Source organism: Dryobates pubescens, chromosome 29 (genome assembly GCF_014839835.1).
Source record: "Dryobates pubescens isolate bDryPub1 chromosome 29, bDryPub1.pri, whole genome shotgun sequence".
Taxonomy (NCBI): Eukaryota; Metazoa; Chordata; class Aves; order Piciformes; family Picidae; genus Dryobates; species Dryobates pubescens.
Window position 1 is genome coordinate 7,319,689 of NC_071640.1, and position 14,906 is coordinate 7,334,594.

Consider the following 14,906-nt stretch of genomic DNA (forward strand, 5'->3'; position numbering starts at 1 on the left):
GGAGTATCTAGCTTGAAAATTAGGCATCACTCCAAACTCCTGCTGGAAACTCCTTGTTTCTATTACTGCTAACAGGAATGAAGACTTGTTAACATGAGCTAACAGTGATGTGGATCTCTCCCTTTCTTACACTGAGCGTGCTTGCAAGAAAACGGTTCCAGACTCTGCGGGTGGATGATTTCCATCCGATGCCATTCCCTGTCTAGTGCACCAGAGATTTCAAAAGGCATCTTGTGCTGGTAAGTTAAAAGCAGCAATTCAGACTCAGCCTTCTCAGTGTTGTCTAGAATCGCTCTCCATCTCGCATTTCTGTGGCTTGCTGTGCTTCATGCAGGCATCTGGTTTCAAATGAAGGGCCTAAGTTCTTCATGGCTGATGCTTTCTATTAGCTGTGCATTTAGAGCAAGGCTTATCATGAAAGGAAAAGAACCAGGCTTCTTGCCCTGGACATGAGTTATGAAGTATTGTGCAGGCAACACTGAAAGAACTAATTGAGGTAGAAGTTGTGGAGCCTTAATAGCTCTACTGTTCACTTCTAGACTTCTGTGAGGACTTGTTGCCTCAGTAAAAATTGCTCAGCTGTGAAACAGCAAGGAATTATCAGAACTCTGATCCTTAATAATTGCTAAATCAAAAAACCAGCAATGCTTCCCACTTGTGTGCTTGGTGTCGATCTGAGCAGACCCTGGTGGAAAGGTCTCTGGTTATCATGCAGCAGAGCTATGGTCTGAGCAGCCTCCCTTTCTCCACCAGCAGCACATCAAGGCTGCTCTCACTGCAGTGATCTGCTGTGGGCTGCGTGTGTGACGTGAGGCAAGCCACTGCTGCTCAGCTCCTCAACAAGAACATCCTTCCCTTTGCCTTCAGGCTTTTCAGTGCTTACACTGGGACTGCCTGCTTCTACAGCTGCATGCCCAGAGCTGGCAAGGTGTGGCTGTTTCTCTTACACACTACATCAAATGCTTGGCTTAAGTAGCCATGAGCCAGCAGCAGCAGAGGCTAAGTTTGGGCTGCGGATTGTGCATAAAATGGAGGAACACTCAGACAACAAAAAGCTGTGGCAGCAGGCTCTTCTGTGCACTGTGGTCAATACCTCAGCTAGCTCTCTTGACTCTTGAAGCCTGGGTCTAAGTCTTGATTTTCAGTCCTAAGCCTGCATAGGTATTTGTGAAGCTGGTGGCTGCAGGATGGACTCCTTCCATGTGCATGCATGGGGCTTAAAGCACTGCTTGTGCTCCCTGAGCAGCACCTTACCTTCTGTCCACTGCGAGCTTTGCCAGGAGACAGCCCAGGATCACCTTTCTGACCCTGAAATGAAAAACTTCAGTTAATGACATAGTCCAAGGACCCAGCCCACAGATTGTGTTCTGCTTCCACCAAGCCTCCAGATCAGGAAAACACTGTGTTTTCTCTCTGCCCTGCCCCAGCATCCCAAATGTGCTCAAGTCTCTGAGTATGGTTGTTTCGCTGGGGGTGGTTTTGGTGAGTGATTGCTGCTGCTGCTGCTAAAGCATTGAGTTTTAAATAGTATTTGACAGTATTAAATTGACTAAAGACAGGATAACTGGAAGTAGGCAATGTCAGGACTTTTGAAACTTATTAGACTAGGCAGCTGTGATTTCTTTCTTGTCTACAGCTACCATTACCAAAATAATTAGCAGGCTTATTGCTGTGACTAAACCATTCTTATACAACTTGCTGGATGGTGTTGCTTTTTTTAAACTGTGGGCAACAGATGAAACTGCAGAGAAAGTTACATTAATTAGATACTACCAACACCCAGAGCAATTGTGAGGCTTTTGGGCTGGCAGGGGAAGGAGACACAACTTTATCTTAAAGTGGCAGAATTCTCTGTTTTCCTTTTGAACATCTGTAATGGGAGAAATCACAATTTAAGACTGTGATCTTCTGGTGAACACAGGCTGAATTTCAGCAGCATTTGCACATCTCATTCCAACAGAGTCCTTGGTAAATCCCACTTTGTATATTTAGAAGGTAGAAAGGTAATGTGTACAGCTAACAGGGTGGGAAATAGAGGCAGGAAAAGCTAGGAGAGATCTGAAGCATGCCAGATTCTTTTGACAGGGGAGAGGTGAAGAGCAGCACACAAAGCAGGGCAGGTCTGTATAAAATCTCTTCTGGCACAGCTAAGACACAGGTATCCCAGTATCAGGCACTGGCTGTTAAACATCCCTGGGATGATAAACCAGTCACAACTTCTATGTTGCCACATCAGCAACACAGCATTCAAAACCAGCAGCCAAGCACAGGGTAGTTGTAAGGGTTAATTAATGGCTCTCAGGTGAAGTGCTTGGAGGGAAGGTGAGACCCTACAAAGGACTAATAGTATTTCTAAACTGGTGTTTCTCATTAGCAGCACAAAGGTCTAGTTTTAGTGAGCTGGGCAGCTTTTCCATGCAGCCTTACTACAGCTGCATTCAACACATACCTTCTGCCTTACTTTCTACCTTACTTCTTCTCCACCATCCACCACAAGCTGCAAGGTTCAGAGTGTGAGACTATTTGGCTATGGACTGTAGGGAGCACTGCTGATTCAAGGCAGATGCATCTGTACAAATTGTGAATGAAGGCTGTCTGGTTTCCAAACAGCCTATGAAGTCATGCAGATAATCTTGCTTTGCATGCAGCTGTTATCAGGGCAATTCTCCCACTCTATGAGCTTCAGAGCAGTGAGTGGGTGCTACAACTGCTTGGAACAGATTAGGGCAGGCCTCAGAATCACAGGGTATTAATTTCTGCTCTGCAAAATGAATGGACTGCAGCAGGTAGACACCCAAAACTCTCCCTAAACCTTGCCATGTGCTCAGTGATGCATTTGAGCCATGGAAAGAAATACAAGCCTCTAACATTTCTTTCCCTGGGAAGCTCCAGATCACATTAGCAGGCTGCTCTGCAGTATGGTTCTGTGCTCAGCACTGCAGATGTGGATGCACAGTGTTCAGCACACAGATGGAGAACTCAGCCACAAGTAGGACCACACATCCCTAAGATTAATCAGCAAGATGGCACCAGGGCCAGAGAGAATGGAGGCATGGATGAGAGGACTGTAATTGTGGATTAATTGTCCAACTCTTCTCACACAGAAACCACAACATGAGAATTAGTCTGAGCCTTGTCCATCACTAAGCCTCTGCACCTTGCCCACAAGCTTCTCTCTACCTGAGCACACTAGTTCCTCTTGTAAAGGAAGAAATTTTTCCTCTGTTTTTTTTTCCTACCTAGAATTCCAGAGTCTAGAATCTAGAAGTCTGGAGTGCCACTTAAACACCTCAGCTTTGCAATCCTACTAACAGTATTTTAAACATCAGTGAGCCAAGCTGCTGAGCTATCTCAGAGTGAAATCATTCAGAAAAGGGAAAATTCACTTTTTCCTAGCATGATAACATGGCAGATTTTTCCAGAGCAGGTATCTATGCAAACCATACTAGCCCCTGATGCCAAAAGCCTCCACAAGAGAAATGCAAACCCAACTCTTGTAATGACTTTTGAAAAACACCTTATCTGACAGTTAACCCTCCTCCCAAGCCCAAATTCCATTACAGCATCCTTGAAGCTACATCTGGTCATTAGCAGAAAATCCCCTCCTGCCCCTCCAGCAGCCTACAGGTCAACGCAGCCAGACCCAAACCCAGCCCAGCATCTGTCTGCAACCATTAAAGAGGTTATCTACTATAATCAGCTTTTGCTAACTAGATGCAATGGCAATTTTACAGCTGCCAAGGACAATAAACAGAATGCAAAGAGTGGCAAGAAGCCCCCTTTAAGCAGCTGCACATTATAAATGGTTGAGAAAAACACCATGGGCTCAATTCTCAGGCAGCACGAGGGAGTGTAATGCCACTGAAGGCAGTGGAACCATGCCCAAGCAGAGCAGCAGGAATTTGGCTCACCAGCTACTCACAGCTCTGTGCAAAAGATCAGCTTCCTAAGCACCAGGAGTTACAAGTTCGCAGCTCCAGGGATGAGAATGAAGTGGACTCTGTGCATGATAGAGATGCAGCAGTCCAACACTGGTGCTCACCAATGCAACACAGCTCAGAAGGGACAATCAGAACATGCCTGTCCCTGCAGCTGCAAAGCTAGGTCACATCCTCATATGCAGAGCTGATCCCTGGCCCTTAGGAGTACTCTGTTAATGCAGCTGATAAAAATTGTGTTCCTGGGTTCCTTCCTAAGTGACAATCACTTGGTGTTAGTCATTGTTTCCAAGCTGTATCTATCTAGGAAACTTCTGTTTCCTTGCTTGGATGGCTTGTTTTCCCCCTGGTATTAACAGCTGTCTTGGTAAGACATAGCAGCTACTTGAACACTCTCAGCAAGAGGTTCTAGTTGGGGCTGCTTGGCCTTGTTGCCCAGGCTGAGCATTCACAAGTTCATAACTTTGGCCATGGGCTGTGTGTGCTACAAGAGACAGCAGGTTGCAGCTGCAGGCTTGTGAAGCCTGGTGAAGAGTATGGCATCAAAAATATAAGGGGGTGAAATACCACTTTTTGTGTGTGTGAGTGAAGTCCACCTTCTGAGACTGGTATAACACCAGGCAAATGAAAGGAAGGAAGCCAAAACTCTGAGATCTGACAGACACCTTCCACAAGGTGCTTCTTGTAATCATGGCTTAGCAGCTCTCCCTGCTAGAGGTGAAGTTATGTCCAGGTCTGGGTAGAGCTACAGCTCTCGCATCCCATTGCAAACTTCTTTCACTGAAGCATCCCAGAGAACAGTTCTGGGCCCCTCAATTTAAGAAGGACATTGAGACTCTTGAACACATCCAGAGAAGGGCAATTAGGCTGGGAAGAGGCCTTGAGCACAGCCCTACAAGGAGCAGCTGAGGGAGCTGGGATTGTTTAGCCTGGAGGAGAGGAGGCTCAGGGCAGACCTTATTGCTGTCTACAACTACCTGAAGGGAGGTTGTAGCCAGGAGGGTGTTGGTCTCTTCTCCCAGGCAACCAGCACCAGAACAAGAGGACACAGTCTTGAGCTGCACCAGGGGAAGTTTAGGCTGGAGGTGAGGAGAAAGTTCTTCACACAGAGAGTCATTTGTCATTGGAATGTGCTGCCCAGGGAAGTGGTGGAGTCACCATCCCTGGAGGTGTTCAAGAGGGGACTGGACATGGCACTAGGTGCCATGGTTTAGTAGTCATGAGGTGTTGGGTGACAGGTTGGACTTTGGATGATCTTTGAGGTCTCTTCCAACCTTATTGATTCTATGAAATGGTGGCACAGACCAAGGATGCCAGATTTCTGCTGCAAACTGCTACAGCTGTCCATCCACTGAGGGCTTCCTGCTGCCAGATCATGCATTAAGATGGAGGAAGAATGCTTACAGGAGGTTTTTATACCTATTAAACACCAACTGAATACAGCTGTACAGCTAAATGATGACTTCTGACAAGGCATTAGGCTAAAAGCATTTAAAGAAATTCCTAAAGCACAGAAACATTGTTTTGACTCTGCAGATTGGACCAGGCTGAATTTGCAGGACTGGAAGTTAGATAAAAGAACTTTGATTTGACTTATAAAACTCAACAAGTGTGATCTGGAAGTCATTGATGGAGAATAAATGCAGAACACTGAGATGTAGAACTTTTACAGCTTCACTTTTCAAGCCATACAACTACAGTGCAGAATTTAAAACAGCTGCTGTTCACCAGCATGTCTCCAGTGCTTAATTTTTAATCACAGAGAGGCCATCTGCCAAGTTTCCAGAATCTTTTTCCCAGAGCATCAATAGTGTTCATAACATCTCTGCCTACTGATGAGATCATGACAAGGAAGAACTCTTGCTTGTACCTTTATGTTTGGCTGAGACAGTCTACAGCTTCCTTGGTAGTGAAAAGTATTAAGTACTGCCTTTCAAAACTCCACTATTCATAGAATGGTTTGGCTTGGAGGGAAGCTTTCAAGGTCATCCAGTTCAACCCCCCTACCATGAGCAGGGACATCTCCAACTAGATCAAACTGCTTAGAGCCCACTCCAAGCTGAGCTGGAATGGTTCCAGGGATGGGGCATCTACCATCTCTCTGGGCAGCCTGGGTCAGTGTCTCATGAATGTCACTGTAAAACATGTCCTTCTTGTGTCTAGTGTAAATGTCCTGCCTTTTAGTTTGAGCACATCATTCCTTGTCCTGTCACAACAGGTCCTTCTAAAAAAAGCCTGTTCCTATCTTTCTTATAGGCCACTTTATGTACTGGAGGCTCTGGAACCTTCTCTTCTCCAGGCTGAACAACCTCAGGTCTCTCAGCCTGTCCCCACAGGAGAGGAGTGCTAGTCCTCTAATTATATCTGATTATTTTTTTGCATCCCCCTAGTCCCAGCTAGGTGATATCAAATACCAATCTCTTTCTGTAAGCAATCACACCAAAGCTATCCAAACCAATTTCCTAGGAACTTTGCAATCTTTAGGGTACACAAAGCCTTATGCACAGGAACAAGCTGGGAATTAAAAGAGCTTTCTGAAGGGTTTTGCAGCACACTGGGTCAGCTCCCCTCTGGAGCCACCTCTGTGTTAAAGCCCCCCAGGAAGGGAGAAGGTTTGGCTGGGTGGGGTGACTCCCACTCAGCAGCAGCACCCCAGGGGGAATGCGTGCACAGGAGAAAAGCACAAAACATAGGAGGAGGTCTGAGACACCTTATGGGGCAGATGAGGACATCTGGAAGGAAGTAGTGGGTTCAGTTTGGGAGGACTAATGGAGATCAGTGTTCCCAGAAACTCTGGAGAGGGAAGGAGAGATGAAGGAGTTTCAGAAGGAGGAAGACAGAGGAAGAAGCCAGGTTCTGCCAGACCACGCTGCCACTGTCTGGACCCTAAGGTGGAGTTAACAGGCTGCAAAACCCAGGGAGGAGGAATGAGAAAGCAGAGAAATCCAGACCTGCTGAGGCTCTGGAGTGGGCAGATTGCACTGCCCCTCTCTCAGCTAGCAGTTTGTTTCCTGGCATAGGCACAGCTTAAGCAGGATCCTATTTAGGCAGACTGTGAAATTAGGGAGAACCCAGAACTGAGACACAACCCAGAGCTGAGGCACACAGCGGGGCCTCTCTCAAGCACAGGAAAAGATTTTGGTTGTGCTGCTGGAGGGTCTGTGTGTAAGCAGAAGGGTGAAATGGCTTCTGTTACTTGTCATATTGCATGATGAAAAGCTGCATTTCCCCCTCTAAGGCATCCCCTCAAACAAGACAGCAGAGCTCCTCACGCCAGTCAATACTTACTTTCAGACCTGGGGGGCCGGGTGAGCCAGGATTTCCATGGGGACCTGGAGGACCCTAAAAAACACAACAAACACAGAATTAAAAGGAGTCAGGAGGCATCTGAGTTAGTTCTGGGAGCTGCAGAAAGCTGCAGGCTGTGGCGAGACCCAAGAGCAGAGTAACCACAGCCTGCAGAGGCAGAGACAGCTCCATGTGAACCCGCAGTAGTGCCTTCAGAGCTGTGAAACTTGGCTGCTGGATCCCACCTGCCTTCATGGGAGGGAACGTGTGTCTGTCACCACAAAATATGTCATGGTAATGAATCTATTTGGGTACACCAAATATTCCACAATCAGGGACAGAAAACACCTTGGGATTAGGGGAGTCACAGCTCTGCAAGAAGTCCTGGCAGATGGAGGCAGGCAGGGAAGAGCGGGGGTGTTAATTTTTTTGGCCAAAATGAAAGAGAACAGAGGTAATTACTAAAGGGAACTTGTTCAGCTCTTTGGGATGAGCTCATTTCCTCTACAAGGCAACCAGGTTTTTGACTTCAGAGGTCAGAAAGAGAATAGATGGCTGGAGAGTAAAACAGAAGGAGCAGAAATGAGTCTGTGTCTAAGCCATTTGAGTTTGTCTCCCAACTCAATGATACTGACAGAGTATCTACCTCAGGTCACACACAGCAGTATCTCCTTTTACATCCACCTCAGGTCACACAGAGCACAATCTCCTTTTACATTACATTTTAAAAGCATCCTGCATATTTTCCAGTGACTATTTCCAGGACACTATTTAAGGAATTATCTGGAGTAAGCAGCTAAGAACAGTTTATGCCAGGAGTGTATACAGTACAGAAGATCTATTAACCTTTCCAGCAGAAGTAATAACAATTCTAAGTCCTCCTGAACACGTTCCTGGGAGATGAAACAACCTGAAGATTCAATTCCAAGACTCCTGTTCTGCCAAGACTGTGTGTGAGCTTTACACTGCCATGAGGAGCACTTTAATGTACCCTCTAGTTAGGAGGAGTGCAGGCAAGGGGATAAAAAGCCACTCAGCCACTTTCTCTGTAAGCTGTAGTATTTTCAATGAGCATTTTAGCACATGTGGGGCCAAAGTCTTCAGGGTCTGATTTCCAAGGAAAATTACTGCAGTTAAACATGTGACTGCCATCCAAGTTCAGTGTCCTTGCTCTCTTTGGAGAGAACATCAGGGCACTGATGTCTGTGCAGTTCTATTTTTACTGCCCTGTAATAGCAAAAAATGCCTTTATTTATTTATTTAGCTCTTGCATCCTGTGGCACAGACAGTTGTTTACTCCTCAGTGCTGCTATTTCACAACATGCTCTGCTCCACTGCAAGAGGCTGTTCAATTAAAAGGCTGAGAATGAACGTTTCAAATGGCATTTTTTAACCCATATGTCCCATTCTTAAACCCCTGTCAAATTTTCAGCCTGAAATTCTCCAATAGTTTACCCTGACTGTGAATTTCCAATGAAACTGAAACAGCTTTAACTAAAATTAAGTTGTTTTGAGTATCAAATTGCCCTTTGAACCCCCCCACCTTGAGCTGCTGTAAGCACAGTAACTGAGCACTGAGTTAAAGAAATCAATCTTTCCAGCAAACTATGGCATCATCTGTTCACCTCATTGAGTGGGACACCAAGACAGAGACTTCATGTGCTTCTTAAAGTAATCCAGCAAGCCTGTGGGAGCAAAAGAACTTCAACCCAAGTCTTCCAAGTCTCCAATATGGATGAAAATTAATATTAAGTGACAGAAAACAGAACAGTAAAGTCTCTATAAAAGATGAGTTCTTAAAAAGCTCTTACACGTAAGCAATAATCTAGGTAGTGCTGAGCAGGGTTCACAAATCCAGACACTGCTAGATTTGCAGAGGAAATTCAGCTGTTACTCAACGCTGGAGTCAGCCAGCTTGGCTCAAAGCCCATTTCAATGCAGTTAGTTGAAATCCATGCTCCACCACAGCCTGGGGCAGGCTTAAACCAGTGTCAGACTGGAGAGAACAGCGTGATTTGGTGTGACTCCTAACTAGAGATGATAGTTTCCAGGAGCAAACCTGGAACACTGAAGCACAGCTGCTGATCAAGCACTCCTAGATAAGAGACTAATCACACCCCTGACATAATTTGGTGCAGGCTCTTCCAGAGCTAAACCAAAGCACAGCAATAAAATCATAAAAAGCCTTAACCAAAAGGGAAGAAGGGAGAAAGAATCTAGTCCCAGTATCTGGTAACAAAATGTGATTATGAAAAGCACAGGCTCTTGACATAAGCTGGAGACTTTACCACCAAATTCAGTGGTACTCATAGCATGCAATCCAGGCAAAGGAAGGTCACAGACCCATCAAGTTCCTACAGACCAGTGTGGCCTTATCCTGGTGAGAAGTGGCCACATTCTGCTAATGAAGTGACAGGGGGAAGTCCAGTCTGGCACACAAGAAACTGCTGCAACCAAGTGCAGGGCTTGTGCCAGCTGTTTCAAACTGCTCTCATAAATGTGGAGCAAAGGGCGTAGTCTGGCAGTAGTCCTAAAAATGGTATAAAATAACTGATCCTGATGTGTTCCAACAAGGTTAGTCCTGAAGCTGTGATTACACCCACATTCTTGGCAGAGCAGGAAGATGTGGTGTGGTACAGTTAGATTGGCTGAGTAGCAACAGGTACAGGACAGCAGCTGCCTCAGGAGCTGTTAGCAGTCCAAAATCTGAGCTGGCAGGCCTCACACATGAATCCACACACCAAGCTCCAAGCCTCAGTAGCACTCATCATGCCCCAAGCTACCCACCCTTGTTTTATCAAACTCAGCCCAACATTCATTCCTTTTCTCCTACTGTGCCCAGCAGAATTACCCATTCCTAACCAGTACTCCCGGAAATAGCTCTCTTTCCATGGAGAAGCAATTCAAGAGTTAATTGCTTTGTAGTTCTACAGTGAATTGCTCTATTTTACTCATGCTATCCCAGATTTCATTCAGTTTCCCATTGATATATAGAAATTTGGATACCCCTAAATGTGTTTATGGTCAATACATTAATTTTGCTCCTCCTTTATATGCACAGGATGGGACTGTGATGAAAACACTGAACAGAATAACCCTCAGCACACGTTACAGTTTGCACATGTGTCTGTTCACCCACTGGTTTTCACAGAATCATAGAACCTTAGAATCAGTAAGGTTGGAAAAGACCTCAAAGATCATGAAGTCCAACCTGTCACCCAACACCTCATAACTAAATAAACCATGGCACCAAGTGTCATGTCCAATCCCTTTTTGAACACCTCCATGGAGGGTGACTCCACCATCTCCCTGGGCAGCACATTCCAATGGCCAACAACTCTTTCTGGGAAGAACTTTCTCCTCACCTCCAGCCTAAACTTCCCCTGGCACAGTTTGAGACTGTGTCCTCTTGTTCTGGTGCTGGTTGCCTTGGAGAAGACACCAACCCCCACCTCGCTTCATTTGGAAGTGCTGAAACACTCCAATCCAGCAGCAAGCAAACTTGATCTGAAATCTTCCAGAGCCTTGCACCAGAAATTCCAAGGAAAATGTTACCATGGGACATCAGTAGCCCAAGGTTCAGTGGCACGGAGAGCGGAACAATCCCTGAATGTGTTCTCCAAGTGAGGCAGGGTTTCCCAAAGGTGACAGGGTTTGTCATCTCCCTGGAATGTCCTTTACTTGAATGATGCTACTTGAGAGCTGTGCTGTGCCACCCAGTTCATCTCAGTGACGTGCCTGGAGATGGGACCCTGCTCACAGAAGCGCTTTTATGTCTAAGGGTTCACAGCCCTCAAAAATTAACAAAAGTGTAACTGTGCTCAGCTCCCTCCAGTATTCACAAGGAGAGGGGGGAGGAATCCTCTGAACTCCTGCAAAATGCTAGAAAGCTTCAGTCAGAGGAATGACCACTGATTCAAAACTCATTATGTCTTGGGGTTTCACTGTGTAAGAGCAACTTTTTCTGCTCCTGACCTACAGATCCCACTCTGACCTCTGGCTCGCTGAAAAGTGAGCTAAATATTTGAAGTGAGGCCAAACAAACTGTTTCTTTAAACACTTCTTTTCAGGAATTGGAAAATCTTCCTAATGAAATGAGGCTACCAGGGAACCTCTATGGCTGACTAAGTTCTTGCTTGTTTGAGGAGGGAAGCCCTGCATTTTAAAGGAAAGGGAGATTTTTTGCAACCACAGACCAAATGTAACAGGGATGTGCTACACTGGGACCTTGCAAACTTTCAAGCTGCTAAGGTTCGCAGGAGGATGCCAAGAGCATCCCAAAGCATCAGGGAGTGCACACACATTCTCCTGACCCATCTATTTGGATTTCTCCTGTATTGCATCAGAGAGGTTAAATAAAACAGAAGCAGTCACAGCAGGCCAGGCTTTTTATTCCCAGTTCTGCCTCTGGCTTGTTATATAGACAGGGATAAAACACTCCCCTTGTACCCGAGTATGTCCACCTGTTAGAAAGGGAGATTGACTTCCAGTGAGATGTGGCTTTCTAAATTACCTATTTTGGAAAGTTTGACCACAGCTCTTTTCTTGCTGTCCTGGGAGCAAAGCCAACAACAAACCCCTGCCTGTCACGTGTCAGCTTGCTGCCTCCTTCACATCGGAGGGGAGCAGATAACTGAGGTTTAACACAGTGCTGGTCTGGAAGGCAGCATTTAGGACCAGGTGTCATGGTTCACAGCACATTTCTGCAGAGCTGATTAAACTGTGGGTAGTTGGCTGGTCTGACTATACCAGCGAGGACTGGAATGAGTCACAGTTTGGTATCGACATAGATGTGTTGGCAAAAGCTTCCCCTGCAGAGAGCATGGGAGTGAAGCTAATCGAGCCTGGGTGAGGCAGAAATAAGCTACAATGGTTCAGAAGTTATTGCTCCACTGGGATCCCTTTGCTGACAGTTACTTGTAGAGCTTGTTAGCACAGCTCTGCTAGCAAACCCCAGCCCCCATTGCTGCCTCCCCACTAAACCTTGATGTTTGAAGAAACACAAAGGTCATCTGCAGAAATGATGTGCAACACACATTACTCCCACAGAACTGCTCTGCTTGGGTTGCTGTGCACGTACCCACGTGTCACCACTCACATACACAACCATGGAAAAGCTGTCCTACTCTATGCTTTCACATCACATAAAGCTGGGGAAATCCTTCATTGCTAAAACTGCCATCTCCTTCAAGAGGCACTTCAAACCTTACACAAATGCTTCTCAAGGCACATGGCACATTTATTGCAGGAGGAACAGTCTGGACAGAGCTCTTGCTTATGCCTCAAATTCTTTATCACAGTATCACCAAGGTTGGAAGAGACCTCAAAGATCATCAAGTCCAACCTGTCACCACAGACTTCATGACTAAACCATGGCACCAAGTGCCACATTCAATCCCCTCTTGAACACCTCCAGGGATGGTGACTCCACCACCTCCCCGGGCAGACCATTCCAATGATGAATGACTCTCTCAGTGAAGAACTTTCTCCTCACCTTGAGCCTAAACTTCCCCTGGCACAGCTTGAGACTGTGTCCTCTTGTTCTGGTGCTGGTTGCCTGGGAGAAGAGACCAACCCCCTCCTGGCTACAACCACCTTTCAGGTAGTTGCAGAAAGCAATGAGGTCACTCCTGAGCCTCCTCTTCTCCAGGCTAAACAATCCCAGCTCCCTCAGCCTCTCCTCATAGAGCTTGTGCTTGAAGCCTCTCCCCAGCCTTGTTGCCCTTCTCTGGACACCTTCAAGTGTCTCAATGTCCTTCCTAAACTGAGGGGCCCAGAACTGGACACAGGACTCAAGGTGTGACTTAACCAATGCAGAATACAGGGGCACAATGACTTCCCTGCATCTGCTGGCCACACTATTCCTAATGCATGCCAGGATGCCATTGGCCTTCTTGGCCACCTGGGCACACTGCTGGCTCATGTTTAGGCAGCTGTCAATCAGCACCCCCAGGTCCCTCTCTGTTTGGCAGCTCTCCAGCCACTCAGACCCCAGCCTGTAGCTCTATCACAGACATAATGGTAAAGCTACAACAATCCTGTGTGGGTACAGAGAGAAAACCTTCCTGTGAAGCACACATGACCAATGCAGCAATAGCCATACAGGTTTGCAGGGCTTCTGAGAAAGCGTTGTGAGCCAGGGTTATTTCCAGTCATCAGAATTGCAACACTTTCCCTCCTTCCCCTTGGAATCCCTCATGTAATGAGAAAAAGACGAAACATCAGCTTTCATTTGTTATGTATCTCTGTCTTCCTAGTCACAGAGTAGAGCCTGAAATGCCTTCAGTGGGTTCAAAATTAATTCCATGCTTGTAAAAATCAAGAATTTGGCTTTTTCAAGAAGGCTGCCACTATCCACTTTGCTACCCTTGCACTGGAATGCTGAGATGTGTCCTGAGCACAGCCTCTTCCATGCTTTTGCAAAACTTTTGTTATTGCAAACCAGGTGGCATTGTCTCCCTGGAGGAGCAAGATTCAGACTGCACAGGCAAGTCTGTATCTTATCTGCTGGAAACAAGGAGGAATCATGTAATCAGTCAGGGTCTCTTACTGGCTGTCACTGATTGCAACCTCACCTGCAAAGCTAAAGCTAATCAGAGCTTCTACTTTACCCTGATCAGTACTTGGGGGGAAAGGGAAATAAACCAGAGAGTATATGAGATTCAAAGGAGTGGAAATACTGTGCTGCATCAGCAAGAGAGCAACTTTATGGATTTCACAGCTACAGAAGTTTGTGAGTCAAATGCTGCTACTAGATTTTCCAATGAGCCAAGTAATTGTATAAGCATTGAGAATGTAGAAATTATGCAAGATATGATGAGAGCAAGTATGTCTCATGCTTTAGACCATAAACTGCATTGGTGACAAGAAAATATCCTTCCTTTCCTCTGGCATCCAGCCCTGCAAACTTACATGCAATATCCACCTCCCCTCAGAACCTCAAGCCTTGGGCAGGAGCTTCATGGAACACCTTATGGGTTCTCCATGGGCTGGGCAAGAGCAAGAACTCTGCAGCTGCTTTGTTTGAGGATGAGGTTGGGCAGAGGTAGCACATAACCCCTGCAGTGCTGCACGTTTATTTTACTTTGCACAACAAAAGCCAAAGTTGTAAGAATTCCCCTAAGCCTGTCTTAGTTCCTGGCAGCTCCTCTTCTTGCAATGAAATCCTTAAACCCCAAAGAGCCGCGAGAAAAAAGTACTGGGAGAAACACGTTGCAAATCAAAACAACTTACACACAGAGTAGTTCTGTTTCCAGTGCTCCAGGCCAGACATTTAGAGAATGACCTTTTTGCCCCCTCCCAAAATTAGCACAGCCTCTTTGCAGAGGTCTGAGCCAAGCCAGGCTCAGCTGTGCTGAGCACTTCCTAACTGGGAACTCTTTCCTGGGCTGATTCTCAGCACCTCTAGCAGGGACTGAACTCAGCAATCCTCTGTTGCTTATTGTCTTTCAGAGGTTCATCTTAAATGCAAGATGGAGATGCTACAGCTGGGGACTAACACAGAAAGTTCTAACACAGCTCCCACAATTCTTTTCTCTTCAGAAAAGCTCAGCTTTGGGTGGGTAGTGGGGTTCTGATGAAGAGCTGAGATTGGGAATGCCCACAGTAGGCAGGGGATGCAGCTGGAGTGTCCAGCCACAGAGTCAAGTTTGTGCACAAGAAGATTGCAAGAAGCAACAC

The 14,906-nt window shown here is 46.2% G+C and overlaps 1 protein-coding gene across 1 annotated transcript in view; it reads right to left on the minus strand.

Annotated features, from left to right (window-relative positions):
* COL27A1 (collagen type XXVII alpha 1 chain) overlaps nucleotides 1–14,906 on the minus strand; it is a 167,681-nt gene that overhangs the window by 123,296 nt on the left and 29,479 nt on the right. The window contains exons 5-6 of the mRNA XM_009907077.2: nucleotides 7,227–7,280; nucleotides 1,255–1,308 (exon numbers count right to left, since the gene is read on the minus strand). Coding sequence (XP_009905379.2) covers nucleotides 1,255–1,308; nucleotides 7,227–7,280 — 108 coding nt within the window. The remainder of the gene's footprint in view (nucleotides 1–1,254; nucleotides 1,309–7,226; nucleotides 7,281–14,906) is intronic.